At 41.6% G+C, this 17,712-nt stretch overlaps 1 protein-coding gene across 2 annotated transcripts in view; it reads right to left on the reverse strand.

Annotated features, from left to right (window-relative positions):
• The window catches only part of CCDC6 (coiled-coil domain containing 6), a 108,636-nt gene that overhangs the window by 41,424 nt on the left and 49,500 nt on the right, over positions 1–17,712 (reverse strand). For both annotated transcript variants that reach the window (XM_022560654.3, XM_089897514.1), the window contains exon 2: positions 12,474–12,623. In XM_022560654.3, coding sequence (XP_022416362.1) covers positions 12,474–12,623 — 150 coding nt within the window. The remainder of the gene's footprint in view (positions 1–12,473; positions 12,624–17,712) is intronic.

Raw genomic sequence — 17,712 nt, forward strand, 5'->3', positions numbered from 1 at the left:
TTCCATTGCTCTGAAAGCACCATACTTGGTGTTTAAAAAGAAAACAAAAAAAGTTAAAAATCTGACATCTTCTTCCAGCACTGGAAATGTTGACTAAACAGATGCTGTTTTCCCTCCAACTGTTTTTGATGCACAACTCCAAAAAAAACTGGTCAACCTTGCAGGGACCGAGAAAGAAAGCAGATGTGAAGAGGTGCTTACAGCGGTGAGTCTATTTTTAGCTAACCCTTTAAAACTCAGTTTCTGCAAGACCAAGCAGTAATTAAAAGAACTAAGAGGAACGCACAGAGAATGAGAAGAGTTTCCAGCATTTTGGACACAAAGACCTGAGTGGGAAAAGCATCACTTACGAGGAAAAAATAGCAAAACATGTACATCTTCAACTAACACCTGTATTCTATAAACTTTACCTGTGTGGCATGTCTTCTACCTGAATGTATTATGTTAGAGGCAGTACAATCTATGGTTAAGACATTATCCTTGCCCTAAAATAGTTTATGAACACTAAGCTTAAGTGATACCTACTGGTTTTAGAAAAATGAACTGTAGTCTTAAAACCTTTAAACCATTTGCATAGCTTTTAAAAAATATTAGCTGTGTTTTCCTCTAATATGTTTTCAATTGCTGTCTTTTTTATTTGAAAGAGCCCCCTTCCGCCTTTTTTTAGCGTTATGCTTCTGCCTTGAAGTAAATTAAAACAATAAAGGATGCAATCTAATGTTGAAAAATCTCTTGCCCCCCAAGCAGCAGTTGTCGCAGAATATCAATCTGAGCAAAGGTAAGGTTCTCATTGGCTTAGAGGAAAATACTCATATACAGACAGATGGCCTAACACCGTCAATATCTGATTAGGTATTTCCTATAAGAATACAGATTCAACTAGTAATGAAATCTATAAAAAGCTCTCAATTTGAAAAGGATTTTTCCTCTCAAGAGCCATACCCTAAGGAAAATTTGATGGTTAAGCTGTCGTTACCAGAACTCAAGCGAGGTCCCTGGGTTATGCTAACCCACTGGGAAAATGTCAAGCCATCCTGAGCTCTAACTCTGCCAAAGACTCACAGTTTTCATCATCCCCCAAAGACAGACCTGGAACAAATGGTTCTGCTGCCTGCTTTGCTCTGCCATCTCTCGGGCGACAGGCAATCTAGGGGCAGGGCATGGAGTTTCTGAACAGAATGCTAGAAATAGAAAATCTGGTTCTTCCTTGGAACAAAGACACCGCCAATAAAAAGAAAAACACAGAGAAAAATACAGAAACAACCCCCGCCAAAGCAATTATGAGATGAGAATTAAGATGGGCAAGGAGAAGGGGCCAGAGCAGGGAAAGAGAACTTGAGGAACTAACAGCCATAGAGTTTGCCTTATAACAGGTTGCCTGAGAAAAATTCAGAAACCGTTTCTGTTTTAAATAGATACCATGTATATTCAAGCCATGTGGCCCCAAGAGGACTGGAACCAACACCCTGAATCCACCTGCCTATTTTATTTTATTATTTTCTGCATTTTGCCGTGCCTTACAGCATGCGGGATCTTAGTTCCCTGACCAGGGATCCAACCGTGCCCCCGTCAGTGGAAGCACGGCGTCCTAACCACTGGACCGCCAGGGAATTCCCTCCACCTGCCTATTTTAAAGCTGTAGCCCATGACACCATAAACAAAAACCCTAAAAGGAAGCCTGGTTTAGGCTGACCCAGGACCTATCAAAAGAACTAAACTCCGGTTTCATCTCTGAGTAACATCTTCAACGTGGGCATAAAATTCAAGCCATGATTTTAAATTTCTTACCAAAGGTCTTAACACTTTATGAACGACTTTTAATCTTTCAATTAGGTCAGAGATCCTGAGCTAGAACAAAAGTCATTCAGCCTAAGAAGTAAATAGTCAAGCAAATTCTGTTAATGTGTTTGAAAAAAATGCATGTGTTTGCCTTCAAAATATCTAAAGCAAAATGCTTAAGTAGATTAAAATTTGTTTCCAAAATGAGGATTTTCTGTAAATATACTTCCTATAAAGTCAATCTCAAAGATTATGGAAGACTTTTGGAACTCTTACCTGTGCAATATATTTTTAACATTAACAACAAAAAACCTTACAGAATGGAAATTATGTTATATAACCGATGATCCACTGGCAGCACATTTTCAATGGAATTAGGGTTATATAAATAAAGATCTGTTCCTTAGGATTCAGCATGAAAAATATATTAACGTAAGTGAAAAAGCTATAAGCAAAAATACAACTACAAACCTGTAAAATTCTAAGTACTCAAACATGAGCATTTTTTGACTGTATCCGCTCACACATGGAGTCCCAAAGCCAATTTCCAGCCCATTAAAAAGCACAAGTATAGCATTAAGTTGATCTAAAAACAGGCAAGACTTAAGCATCAGTGAATTACCAATAATTGTTGTCTTTCTCATAATTTACAAAAGCTTTCTGGAGCCACTTCAGTAAACCAGGCTTCTTATATCGGAGATTCAAGAACTCTTCACTGAATGGCTTTTCTTCTGGGCAAAAATTCTCTCCAGCAGGTAAAGGCACCACTGCAGGTGCACATGGATGAGTCAGGCCACCCACTCAGCACACAGCAGGTGTGCCAAATCCCAGGCTGGGCGAAGTGTGTTTTCAAGTGTGTCTGGGCTTCTTGTCAATCCAGCCAGTGCCAAATGAGGCACGCCTTCCGGCCGCCAGCCCCGGGACCCACCCTTCTCGGTGCAACTTGAGGATAAATCCAAGATGCCCCCACCTCTGTTTTCACTAGTCAACACTTATCACTCTCTGTGTATGACCCACAGTTCTGCAACCAACGTGCCTGGTTTATTGACAACCACCAAGGACTAGAGCCACTTGCACTGGACCAAGTAAAACCCACCATAGGACAGTGACCACATTAAGTCATTGGACTGTCAAAAACAATTACAGTAAATCCCTTACACACGAACCTTCAAGTTGCAAGCTTTCAAAGATGCGAACGTGCGTTCGACACATCCAATCACGTAAGTTAGTTCACGTGTCTGGCGTACATTGTCATGTACGCGCGTCCTCTGCGAGTGGTTGTGCTTTTGTGTACTTTATTGTAAGTACTGTATAGAGTACAGTGGTACAGTATCTTTATTTCAAGCCCAGGATGTCCGGAAGCAAGTGTAAAAGCAGCAGTGATAGGGCTTCCCTGGTGGCGCGGTGGTTGAGAGTCCGCCTGCCGCTGCAGGGGACAAGGGTTCATGCCCCGGTCCGGGAAGATCCCACATGCCACGGAGCGGCTGGGCCCGTGAGCCATGGCCGCTGAGCCTGCGCGTCCAGAGCCTGTGCTCCGCAACGGGAGAGGCCACAACAGTGAGAGGCCCACGTATCGCAAAAAAAAAAAAAGCAGCAGTGATATAGCTAGTACTACTGTACTTTTCAAGGTACTGAAGTGTAAGATTAAAAATGTTTTCTTTTTTGTGTTTGTTTGTTTTTTATGTATTAACATTATTTGTGTGACAGTACTATATAGATGATTGTGTTAGTGGGGTACCTAGGCTAACTCTGTTGGACTAACGAACAAATTGGACTTACAGACATGCTCTCGGAACAGAACTCATTTGCATGTAGAGGACCTACTGTATCATGCAGTTAACATGGCCTTTGAGAAAAAAGTTCAGAACTCTCTCACAACACTGAGTCTCTTAACCAACTCTAAACCGTTCTGCTGAGCAGAAAGCCTGCCTCCCACCTCACACTCAGTGCCTCACCACTAAACGCCTCCTGGGCCCACACTTATGCCCACCTCCTTCCTCCTTCTGTCACTGGTACTATTATTCTCATTCAACACACACCTCATCAGTTACCAAATGGCATTAAGTCAGCCCCCAGAACAGCTGTCAAATATACCCTGTGCTTTCTGTGCTCTAGTTCAAGTCTTTTATTCCTTTTCACCGGGCCACCGCCAAAGCCTCCTAATGGATGCCCCCAGGTCCAGTGTAGATCATGCTAGACTAAACTAATAGAGTTTTCTATTCATTCAACACCCTGCTCAAAACCTTGCAATGGCTCCCTACCACCTGCAGAGTAAGTCCAAACTCACTGGTATGACGTTCAACTCCTCCCATGATCCACTCCTCATGCAAGTTTCCCATGGTTTCCTCATGCTACTTTCACACTCAACCCAAGTGACAGTCTAAGGTTTATAAACATTAATGCCTTCAGGGTCCAGGCATCTGGCAAACAAAGAATGATGGGTCTCAGCACAGAGAGTGGTAGTAACTGCGGTTAGAGGCACAGCTCGTGTCTTCTTCTAAAGACTCTTTCCCTGAAAAAACACATTTTAAAAAATGAAGCCTATGGGCTTCCCTGGTGGCGCAGTGGTTGAGAGTCCGCCTGCCGATGCAGGGGACATGGGTTTGTGCCCCGGTCTGGGAAGATCCCACATGCCGCAGAGCGGCTGGGCCCGTGAGCCATGGCCACTGAGCCTGCGCATCCAGAGCCTGTGTTCCACAACTGGAGAGGCCACAACAGTGAGAGGCCCGCGTACCGCAAAAAAAAAAAAAAAAAGGCATCTACACCTTTAAAGAAATCTGGTTAGGAGGGAGGTTTAAAAAAGATGCTCCACAAATAAGATAAAGAAGTCCTTTAGGCTCTAGAGTTAACCTGCAAAAAAAAATCCATTTCGTAAAAACTAGCCTTTTCTTCTTTGAGGAATAGAGAGTATTTAGCCCAAAGAAAGAATTCATTCTAAGCTGAGACCTTACTGTAAATTAAAATAAAAAGCCCCATCTTTCTTATCCAGTTAATGAATAAAGAGGAAAAAGGAAAGTAAAGATAATTAGCAGCAGGATATAACTCTGTATTTTAAGGTAATTACTAACTGGGCTGAGTGTAAACTGTTTTGAAAATGAAAAAAAAATTTACCCAATAAATGCAAAACGTTGCAACATTTATAACTGTAGTTTTGAAATCATTTGAAAAGTGTTTCCAGTGATAGCTCAAGTCCATCTACAGTGGAGCCAAAGTATCCTTCAAACACCAAGATTCACCTTTTCAATTAGAAATAACAATGCTTACCCCTATGCTGGTGAAGAAAGCAACCTCTCACTCCAGCTTCACCTTACTATTTATTTATTTATTTTTAATTTATTTACTTTTGGCTGCTTTGGGTCTTTATTGATGCGCGGGGGCTTTCTCTAGTTGCGGCGAGCGGGGCCTACTCTTTGTTGTGGTGCGCGGGCTTCTCATTGCGGTGGCTTCTCTCATTGCGGAGCACGGGCTCTAGGCGCACAGGCTTCAGTAGTTGTGGCTCGCAGGCTCTAGAGCGCAGGCCCAGTAGTCCGTGGCGCACGGACTTAGTTGCTCCACGGCATGTGGGATCTTCCCGGACCAGGGATTGAACCCATGTCCCCTGCGTTGGCAGGTGGATTCTTAACCACTGTGCCACCAGGGAAGCCCACCTCATTATTTTTAATTTCCTTTTCCTTCTACCTTTATTTCCTACCCGCGCTTTCCCGTATTTCATCAAAGAAGTCAGCCTGGGAGGCTTCTAAGCCCTTGCCCTTGCCCTGGCCCTGGCCCTTGCCCTTGCCCTTACACTTTGGGGAGGCTGGCACATTAACTCCGGCCGTAACGACATCACACATGCACACACTTTGAAAAAAAACTCAGTGATTTCTGAAGACTAAAGAACTGCATCAAATTTAGTGCATTTTCTAATCACAGTGCAAATTATGTGAGACTGAGAGATTTCTGGCATGCTGCTAACAGGAAAGTTTTGGCTTATAATTTGCCCTCTGGTGGTTGCAGCATTTAAAATGCAATGAAAACATCCCAGAAGCCTTTTGCAGATGCATTGTGAACACAATGTATAAGCCCCTTGCTCCGTGAAAAGAAACAAAGAACACACAAAGCTGAGGTTCAGATAATCTGGAACGAAAAACAACAAGAAGAAAACCCAACTTTGCCCCAAATGTTCTGTTAGCTATCAGGTGATGGCCAATTTTCCTGCTCAGCATTAATAGCCCTGAAAAACTAAAAGCCAAGAGGGCCACTGGTCGAGCCAGCTTAATGAAGAACATATTTCAAGGTCTCTTCCCCCCTGCCATCAGGGAACAAGTTTTCACCTGAATGGATGCAACGGCAGTGTTAGCCTCGGTGCCTTTAAAATGAACTAAACAGAGTTTCATACATATTTATCACCCTGACATGTGATTTTGCTGCCTGAACAAACAAAATCACCGCACTGCCGTCTTAGTGACTTGGAGAACTTGAAGTAAAAAAAGGGAGCCTCACGGATGGACCTAGAGTCTGTCATATAGAGTGAAGTAAGTCAGAAAGAGAAAAACAAATACCGTATGCTAACACATATATATGGAACCTTAAAAAACAGTACTGATGACCCTAGTGGCCGGACAGGAATAAAGACACAGACGTAGAGAATGGACTTGAGGACACAGGGGAAGCTGCGACGAAGTGAGAGAGTAGCATTGATAATATATACACTACCAAATGTAAAATAGATGGCTAGTGGGAAGCAGCCGCATAGCACAGGGAGATCAGCTCGGTGCTTTGTGACAACATAGAGTGGGGGGACAGGGAGGGTGGGAGGGAGACGCAAGAGGGAGGAGATATGGGGATATATGTATACATATAGCTGATTCACTTTGTTATAAAGCAGAAACTAACACACCATTGTAAAGCAATTATACCCCAATAAAGATGTTAAAAAAAAAAAAAAAAGGCAGCTTCAGATTCTGGTGTACAGGCTCGAGAAGGGAACTGGGGGTCTACACTCACTTCTAATGCCTGAGGACACTCCAGCTGCCCAGAGACACAGCCTTGCAGGGGCTAGGGAAGTGCACGCTGCAGGAAAATCCTGCATCCAATCACTTGGTATTGGAAGAAGAAACTACTTCTCCAGACTGAGGGGAGGAGAGGGAGAAGGAAAATGAAGGTAAGCCTTTGCCTAGATGAACAGGCAGATTTGGAGACTTACTGAAATCCTTCCTCTCAGTTTCACTCCGAACTGCTCGGCAATACATCATTTGGTATTGGCAGCTTCAGCAGTGGTTTTTGCCCACAACTTCCTTCCTTCCCTCCATATATCATCTTTCCATAGATGCTAGGAAACTGCAACTGCTTTAATTCCAGGAGGCATTTTCACCTCAGGGAGCAAGTCAATAATGGTAAAAATAAGCCATGCCACTTAACAAGAGATCCAGGAAAACTTTATTCGTAAGTGCTTTCAACCATCAATAAGAATGTGCCTCCCCCATAAGAAAATGAGTACAATAATTTCTATTATAGCTATAGTGGCATTACTTTCTGAGGACCAGATCCAATTTCAAGCGTGAATCTAAAGAACAAAACTACAAACCTATCTGTTATTTTAAGGTCTAAAATTTGAATACTGGATTAGAGGGAAAAGATTCAGAGATACATATAATACCTAGTACTCTTATCTCACTCCTGTTCCAGCCTTTTAAAAAAAAAAGATTAAAACAAATATTCATTACCTTTTGGCAGTGGTCTTGGTTGAGAAGAGTGTAGGCCACAAGTGAACAGGGCTTCCCAAGAGCAGGAAGTGAACCTGATGCCTTGGGCTTACAAAAAACTGAGGAGAAAATCCACGAGTGCTAAAACCACCATCAAACTCAGCAACAACAGATCTTGCAGTTGGCACTGGTGACGGGTGGTTGGTGGTTAACAGTTAGGCGGCGGAATTAAGGATTTTTTTTTTTTAAGTTTTAAGACTGAGGGGCCAATGGAATGAATCATATCAAGAGTGACAAGACAGTTAAGCCAATCATTAGAGCATTCTGTTTATGCTAGCTCTTAACGATGTGGGCAGTCCAGAATCTTCCATCACTGCAAAATGAGCCTGACTTTGCAAGGAGCTCCCGTGCACTGCTGTCCATGACAAACAGATGCAACTATGATAGTGAAACCAAGTAGGGCCCTTCAGGGCCTTACCAGGGGAGAGATCTCCATCCTACCCCCGTCCCTGCTGCAACCCCTGCCTCTTGGTCTGTAGCAAAGCTTTAGCCTCCTCGGCCTTCTCTGAGTTCCAAAGAGCAAATTTAACCAGAGAAGTGAGAAAACAGTCAAGCAAGACAGAATAATAATAGTTTAGCCATAAAACAAAGTCAAGGACCTTTAGTTCCTCTTCAAGGGCTATAAATAATATCCTAAGCCATATCCTTGAGTTGTTTTGCAGATACTAAAACCCCCACCAGGTAGAAGTTAGCTGCATGCTGACCACCAGCACACATAGACCCCAGACCGACTGGAACCAGAAAGTTAATGACTGAGATTCCTGAAATATCACCATTACCGCGCCATCAACCAATGAGGGAATCGTGCACGAGCTGATCATGCACCTTGTAACCCTCTCCCCTCACATTGTCTTTAAAAACTCTTCCCTAAAAGCCATTGGGGAGTTCAGGTCTTTTGAGCACAAGCTGCCTGTTCTCCTTGCTTGGTGCCCTGCAATAAACACTGTACTTTCCTTCACCACAACCCGGTATCAGTGGACTAGCTTTTCTGCGCATCAGGTAAGCAGACTAAAGTTTGCTTCAGTAGCAACTGCAGGACTGTGAGCTGTAAAAGTCAGTGACACAGAAGGAGGTTTCAAAAGGTAAGGACAAAACAGGCATCAGAATTTTTAAATTTCCTTTTTAGGAAGTAAGATATTTTCCGATTACAAAAGTAACGCACATTGCTTTCTACAAAATGAGACAGAGCATAAGAAAATTAACATGGTGGGGTGGTGATGGTGGGATGAACTGGGAGACTGGGCTTGACACCTATACACTAATATGTATAAAATAGATAACTAATAAAAACCTGCTGTATAAAAAAAGTTTTATAGATCAAAAAGAAAATTAACATAACCTATAAGCTCAGCACCCAAGTATAATTACAGCTAACGTTTCAGAGAAGAGTCTTTTAGACTTTTTTTCTAACATAAATATTATATATCAAATTCTTCTGAAGAGTTTGCTCATAAAACATTTCTTATAAATTTTAATTACAAATTATGATTAAACTAAAACCTCTCTTCAAGGCATTCCAGGGCTGAATTTAGTTCTAATGTAGGCTTGGCATTAGACTAGAAGGCTCTTTTTCAGACCATTTTCACCAATCAGGTCAATCAATCCCATGGTCTGGGCTCAGAAGGATGCGGATCTTTCAGACGACAGTGTTCACAAAATCAAGGTAACTATCTGGCAGATATATACAAAAACAAGGGAGGAAAGCTGCATGCTTCTCTCTGTGTGTGTGTTTTTGTTTGTTTCAGATGGGCTTAACATATTTGGAGACATTGAACCTATCTTCCAAACTTGACCTTCTAAAAGGGCAAAGGGATTTCCACTCATCTACACTTAAATAAACTTGATTCAGTTTTTAAAGGTATTAGATACCACCTCTATCATAGCAGATGGGAAGGGAGGTATCTCCTCTATAGTAATAATCTCGTTTTGTTCTCAGGACCAAAGAATTCCTTTGAAATGCACATAAAAGCACTGCTCAATCACTGTCGGAGACAATAGCCATAGAACAAATGACAAAACCAAAATTGTTTCATAAATAGCCTCTAAGCAGCCTTTGGGTGAAAAATGCTAGACACTTCCCTGGTGAACAGGTCAATTTACTTCTTTGTCCATCAGTGTCACCTGCAACACAGGTTCTCTTAGTAGGCTATCATAACAAGGTCTTATCCAGAAGCAACCGTCCTAGAGAGTCTTAATGAAGTAATTACACAGTTGGAAAAGCCTACTGATACCAATTACTCTAAAAATCTTCCAGATGGAGATTAGTTCTACAATACTGGGTGGCAGAAGATGTGAGCCTCAACAAAGGACTGGCTGAAATCCTTCAGGAAAGCCTGGGGGATGCGTACAGTAGGCCTACAGCTCTTCTTCCCTGCATCTATACAAGATCCTTCCAACTGGCCAACGGTAAGAGGGATTCTCAGGTATTTACCACAAAATGGCATGCTGTGATATCTGGTGTCTAAAGTGAGAGATCACCTACCATGCCACAGCACAGACATAGCTCCAGAACTTGCCAGAGACCTCAACCTCAAACTACCTGCCAACTGTGTCCTTTCAAAACGAAGAACCAGGGGTGGGGAATGAGGAGTTATTTTTTAATGGGTTCAGAGCTTCAGTTCGAAAACGTTCTGGGGATGGATGGTGGTGATCGTTGCACAACAATGTGAATGTACAATCCTTAATGCCACTGAATTATACACTCAAAAATGGCTGAGAAGGCAAATTTTGTTTTGTTTATGTTATTTATATTTTACTACAAAAACAAAAAATATATATGGCGTAAGAACCAAGCTGAGATTCATGAGAGATCGTCTCAGAGACATGCTGACCATCCATTTGTCCAGATTCGACAGGTGAGACCACTGACGGGCTACAGACCCACCTAGAGCTCCCGAAACAATAGACTCACACCCTCGCACCGGACGCTTTGTTTTGACTGAGGGCAAACATAAGACCCGGCCATGTGAAGACAAGCGCTCCACATGACAGACTCCTCTGGGCAAAAACAGTTTCTTGTGCTGTTCAGTTTGCTTATTATTCAGTAGCTTTAGAAAGATCCATGCCCCTCAAAAAAATTTAAGTTTTTAATATATGAAAATTTTTTTCTCTTGACCAAGTAAAACTAGTTCTTTTAATGTAAGAATTGTGAAAAGAATCACTATGTTTTTCCAAGTTATAGCTTTATTTATAGGATGCTCAGAGCTTAAATTTTAAGTTCAAACCTCCTTATGCCAAGTACATTTCTATAACTAACCTCCTTTTCGTTGCACGTGTCTCTTGTGCTTTCATTCTGTTCAGCAGCTTATTTTAAGGGACATCCACGTCCTTGGAAAGTAGGTGGGTCATGATAATAAGTGAATGAGAGATTAGTTATAAACGACACGCTACAGACCACTCACAATGAAAATAAGTCTTTCCAGAGAAAAGGAGTATAATCTGGCTAGGTTTTGACTGCTTTATAATGTACTTTAATCAGACTCCAAATACCAATGACTATGCAAGTTGAAAACCAAAAAATGTTTCTTGAAGTGTTAAAAATCAGGACACCTGGTTACACACTAAACTCAGAAGAGCAAACGATAATCGATCGCATCCTTATATTTCTAGAAGCAACATGCAGAATAATTCGTCTAATGCTGCCAAGGTGAGGTAGAGTCAAAGGTCAAACTAACCTTCTTCCTCGTTTTTTGTCTAAATCAGAATACACAGGAATAAAGAAAAAGTTTCAATGCAGAAATTTCACCATAAATCTCTGCTAGACAATAATGCCTGGGTACCTCTATCCTTCACATTCCATCAGCTACCATATAAACCAAATTTTGTACAAGACTGCAATGGTATCTTTATTCAGTAATTAGGTAGGAAAATGAGAAGAAAAGAAAGATGGGGTAAAAGTTGCCTGGACCATTGCATGGTCTTAACACTAAGGTTTCTGGTCTTCTCTTCTAATATTTTATATGTTAGAAGGTAAGAGAAGAATTTAGGAAGTTTTTTAAAAGCCCCAAATAGCCTTGTGTTGTAATCTCACTAAAATATGTATTTCAATCAAATTAATGAGTGAAATTGTTAGTAATACCACTGAATAGAAAATACAAGGGAGTGTTCCTACCTTTTACAGCCATCTAACAAAATGGTAACTGTGGTCCTCCTCGGAAAATTTTATACCTCCCCACTGTTTTGGACACGCTTTGTTAAATAAGGAAAACTCAGTGTCCTACTCATTCTCAAGTTCATATTAAATACACCGCAAAATATTTGCCCTAAACAAATTCTACTTTTGTACTTTACTAGTAAGCTTCGAGGAAAACCAAACCAAACAGGAAGGGGAGGAGGAGAATCTCTGAACTAGAAACATCAAAACTTCTATATGTTTTGTGTGTTGTCTTCTATACACCATTAGCGATAAATGTTAAGTTTCAACATTTGTTATTTGTTCAGTAACATATTACTCACCCATGTGAACACGATTGTGTAAAATTTTAACTATCACAGATACGTATCTTTTTCTCCCCCCAAATTGACATTTCCCTTTGTGTCCTCACATATTCGTGCAAAAGACCCGCTTCTGCTTGCCAAAAATGTTTATGTAGTCATTACAGATTCAACACTACAGGAAAAGAAATCTCATATTTGGTGTTAATCCTCATAATTCCAAAATACTGCATACAGCATTTACTCCTGTGCTAAGGCCTCAGGCTTATCAGCAGTTTCTTGAAATGCTCAGGGTATAAAATATCTTACCTTACCTCAGCAGACGAGCTAGGAACCACAGAAGCACAGTCTTGAGTATTACACTGCTGCCATCTTTACTAGGTATTTTTAATCTCTAAAGAATTTTAGCTACAACCTCATCAGCAAACGTTTCAAGCAAAGTGCTGTATCACAGTCATTTTTTTCCTAGGGAAGAAAACAGGCAGGGAAGATGAGAGGGGAGAAAAGGTAATTTACCTGCATCAATTTTCTCGAGAGCTCATTAGTGAGGAACTCTTCTTCCTTCTCATAATTTACAGCAAGGGTTTCTTTCTCCTTCTGCAAAGCCTGAATTTTCTTGAATAAAGTGTTACTGATGAATTCTTCTTCCTGCTCAGCCCGGGCTTGCTGTTAAAATAAAAAAGAGAACAAAAAAATATGTTAAGGAAACAGGAATTTACTAATTGAAATATAGTTCTTATTTCCAGAGAGGGCACCCATTTTAATTAGAGCTCTATTTTTAACTGTGAACCAATATACCCCAAGAAGCACAAAACAGAGGAACTCAGTAGCAGCCATAAAAGTAAATCTGTTACCCCAAAGGGCCTCCCTGTATTATGCATGGCCCCTCTTCTTAAAGAGATAGTCCAAAGAAATTAACAAAGATTGTTTTGCAATTTTTAGAAGCCGTCCCAAGTCAATCACCAGACTACAGAAAGCTTCTTCTCGCATAGGGCAGACGGGTCCAGTATTGGGGTATATGCATCGATTCATGACAACTCTCTACAACTCTCCACATCTCAAAGGTTCAGAGGTAAAATACCTAGGCAACATTTTTACTGAAGCAGAGAAGTACCTCTCGCTTAAAAGTGAAATCGTAAAATCATGTCATCTCTTTAAGATGTTACTGAAAGGGTTTCGGTATGCAATTTAAAAAGCAATACAGATAGACATAGATTAATTTACATGTTCGTTGAATAGTTGCTGGAAGGAAACACAGCAAACGGCTAAAAAGTAGTTAACTGCAAAGCAGCAAGAATCCAGGGAGTGAAGGGTAAGGACGGATGAGAGTGTCATTTTTCACTTATTTATTTCCCTACTGGGAATTTTCTGGAGGTGAGGGCACGGACAGGCATTACTGAGCATTAAAAACAGAAGAAAAGGGGGTCAGGCATAATTCCATGGAGATGAAAATATTTTTCTGCAGATCCCTTCCACCACCTATGTTCTAACAGAATAAACAGAAAAACCAGCCATCCTTGAAGGAAATTAATCTTTTCAGAAAAAGGGTACTTCTTTCAAATGGACTCAACTCTATTCAAAGTACTTTTTAAACTGCAACATTTTGATGTGTTAATCCCCAATAATGCATTCCTGTTTCATCTGCCAAGTCCAGGAAGGGAGAACTGCATCAATTCCAAGCCTCCAGTACCTGTCACTTATAATAATACAAGAGAGCTAGAGGGCAGGAGACAAAAGGGCACCTACATTAAACAGTTACCACCTTTTACTGTAAAAGGTCTGCCAACCACTCCCAACTCAGCTGGTTTGGATTTCTGTACATACGCACTGACTTCCCCGACACCCAGGGCCCCCTAGAGCCCTGATTTCTGGGGAGCCCATCCTCCCTGCTCCCCATGATAGCAGCAGAGAGAAGGATGCCAGGGCCTGGAACTGCCTGCCAAGCAAAGCTACCAAAGAAAGCCACGTGTATGTAGTACTTAGACTGAAAAACAGCTACGTAGAAAATGGAAACTTCAGGAGGAGGTGTTGCAGTCCAGTTCTTTCAGACAGCATTTTGGGATAGGCCGGGAGATGTGAACAGCAAAGAACACATCACTCATCTAATAAGGTTTTATGACCAGCCAAGCACATCCGGGGAGCAGGCCCTAGGTTCCCAGGCCCTTACAGACTCCGTAATTCATTAGCACTTCTCAAGGTCATACTCCTTACTCCATGGTCAAGGGAACACTGCCCAGGACTGGCACTTCCCCCCTTCCCTTTAAATTAACCTCCAACTCGGCTTCAAAACTCTCAGACCTCAAGATCTCATCCTAGTGCAATGGGAAGGAACCCAAAGCATTTCTTTCAGGCATATCTGACACACATATCCAAGCCCGCAATCTGTCTGAGCTACCTGTTTTTCTGGTTTTGACTGACAAAGTTCTATATGATTTGAATTCTGATTATTCTAAAAGCTACAGGACAAAAATGGTAGAGAGGGGAACTGTAATGCCTTTGCAGGTGACTGTGCACTTAGATTTCAAAAGGTTTGCCATAAATTCATTTCGTTATCAAGTCAGACTCAACTTCTTGCCTATTACCAGGCATTCCCTATGTTCAATGACTGGGAAATTTACCCACAGACAGTAACAGAGAACCAGACTCAGAGGCCCAGCAGACCACCTCCCTCCCCCCTGTGCACAAGGACCCAGAAGTGAGAAGCTGAGAATAAGAGGCCAGGCCCTAAGGGTTTATTCATGAAACTTCCACCTCAGCCCCTCACCCTTCCCATATTTCATCCATCATTAAGTTACAGGGGTAACAGGTCTCAGTGTAATATAAAACAAAACTCTGTGATAGAAAATAGATTAGTAGTTGCCAGGGGCTGGGAGGGGTGGAGGTGGGAGAACGGGGAATGACCGCTTCTGAGTACAGGGATTCTTCTGGGGTGTCGAAAATGGTGTGGAATTAGACAGTGCTAACAGGGTTATGTAACCTGGTGAATATACTAAAAGTCAGCGAACTGTACACTTGAAAATGGTGAATTTTATGGTATGTGAATTATAACTAGATTAAGGGAAACAACTCTAATAATTAACAGGGTCCTGTATTTCACAGAGCATTGGGTTTGCTTTGCAATTCTTCCCAGGGAAAGTAGCAAATTTATTATAAAAAGGATCGGGAGGACTTCCCTGGTGATCCAGTGGTTGAGACTCCGCGCTTCCACTGCAGGAAGCGTGGGTTCGATCCCTGGTCAGGGAACTAAGGTCCCACATACATGCCTTGCAGCCCGGCCAAAAAATAAAATAAATAAAATAAAAAGGATTCGGAGAGGGCGATGTTCGAGCTAGATCTGCTCTGAAAGTGCCTTCCAAAATGAGTGACGGTTGTGAGAGACTCAAGCTTTAGCCAACAAAATTCTTCACCACTTTAGAGTAGCCACTTATTTCTAGGCAAAGCCCATTCATAGACAACTCCACTCTCAGGACCCACCACCAGTGTGAGGAACTGTTCTGTGGAAGCTAGTTAAAGCCTCTCTAGCTTAACGAGGGGTTAAGCAGGCCGGGCACAGATTTTGTTCAAGGCTTCATTTTGCTAAGGTTTAAGCACGGGGACTGTCACTCTGCCTCCCACTGTCATCCCAGAGAAAAACCACACATCTGAAGGGCAAGACTCGAGGCCCCTGAAACATAAAACCCCAGTTCACCCTTTTTCCAACTGGTCACGGGGCACTGTTAGAAATTAACACGTAAATGAGGACAAAAGACAAAGTGCCATATCCAATACAGCCCCAGAGAAAATTGGTTAAAAGACCAGCTCCAGGGGCTTCCCTGGTGGCGCAGTGGTTAAGCATCCGCCTGCCAATGCAGGGGACACGGGTTTGCGCCCTGGTCTGGGAAGAGCCCACATGCCTTGGAGCAACGAAGCTCATGCACCACAACTACTGAGCCTGCGCTCTAGAGCCCGCGAGTCACAACTACTGAAGCCCCCGCGCCTAGAGCCTGTGCTCTGCAACAAGAGAAGCCACTGCAATGAGAAGCCCGCGCACCACAACGAAGAGTAGCTCCTGCCTGCTGCAACTAGAGAAAGCCCAAGCACAGCAACGAAGACCCAATGCAGCCAAAAATAAATTTAAAAATTAAATCTTTAAAAGACCAGCTCTAGTGTACTAACAACCAGAGTAGGCACCATGCATCACAGACAAGCAGGGAGCATCCATCTGGAATTCTCCCTGCAGCTTTCTTCCCATTCTTTGTGCATTATCTTCTCAATCTTAATCTTAAATCCTGGCTTTTTCTTCCCCTAAACTCCAAAACAGGCCTTTTTATTCAGGCCATAAAACAAATTACCTTTCCAATTTATTTCCCCCAAGTCAAGAGCTAGGTAGACAACGGCAAAACAGGCCACGTGCCATTTGCAAGGAACTAGGGGTCAGGCAGGTAGACAGAGCAAAGATAAAACAGGCTAACGTGGAATCTCATCAGTTTTATCAATCTATTTCCCTTTTATCTGCAATGCTTTGAAATCAGCATACCTAAACAAATTCAAAAATAAAACTATATTTCCAAAGCTAAAATTTATTTTAAAATTTAAAATCAAGGTTTGCCTATAATTCCATAAACTCTCAAAAGAAAATGTGAAGCAAAAACTTAGGAACTCTTTGTTTTACATACGTTTGTAGAGTTGAAGATTGGGAAAATCTGGGGGGAAATTTTTAAAAACCTGTGATTAGAGATACAGAGAACAAACTAGTGGTTACCAGTGGGGTGAGGGAAAGGGGGAAGGGGCGTTAGAGGAGTAGGGAAGTAACAGGTACAAACAATTAGATATAAAATAAGCTACAAGGATATATTGTACAACATGGGGAATATAGCCAATATTTTATAATAACTATAAATGGAGTATAACTTTTTAAAATTGTGAGTTACTATACTGTACACCTGCAACTTATATAATATTACACAGTAACTACAGTTCAATTAAAAATATGATTATATTTTCATGTTCAATAAGGTTCTAACTGCTATGTTCAGAAGCAGAGTGAATGTTGGTATAACCTTATTCACTTATCGGTGTCTGCTACTTTGACCCTCACCCAGCAGGGATCACTCGATGTGTGATGTGAGGACTAGAGTACAAAGCAAGTCTCCATCACTCTTCCCCCATCCTCCAAGAGTCCAATTAAAAAAAAAAAAAAAAAGGAAAGGGAGAGCACGGGAGAGACAGGAGCAATTTACCAAGTCCTCTGGGAAACACACACACACACACACACACACACACACACACACACACACTCTCTCTCTCTCAGAAAAAATTCTTTTCACTTGAGTCACCACATATTGAGGCAACCATACTCTAGGTGGGCACAATTTTCTGATAAGGAAATCATTCTCACCCACTGCTCTCACGACTGGGGCACAAATTTGACAGGAGATTCCCATGTGATTGTTTAGTGCTTCTGTTCTTTATCAGTGGTATTTTGGAGATCAGGGGTTAGTACAGAAAGGAGAATTCAAACTCTCTCAACAATAGCACTGCTGAAAATTCAAGTACCAAGACCAAAATTATGTAAAATGATGCAACTCAACATCTGTCAAGAATAAAAAAAAAAAGGACAGTTTCCAAAGCAAAAAAATATAGGCACTATCTATTTCAGAGCAGGCACGGGTAAAGGATATAAGCAAGAGAAAGTTCAAGTGCCTACCAAGATAACACATTTGCATTTGTTTTAAAAAATTACTTTTAAGTTGAACGCTGACTTGCTTTAATAACA

Source organism: Delphinapterus leucas, chromosome 16 (genome assembly GCF_059928025.1).
Source record: "Delphinapterus leucas isolate spDelLeu-1000000601 "Yukka" chromosome 16, BTC_Dleu_Yukka2, whole genome shotgun sequence".
NCBI lineage: Eukaryota > Metazoa > Chordata > Mammalia > Artiodactyla > Monodontidae > Delphinapterus > Delphinapterus leucas.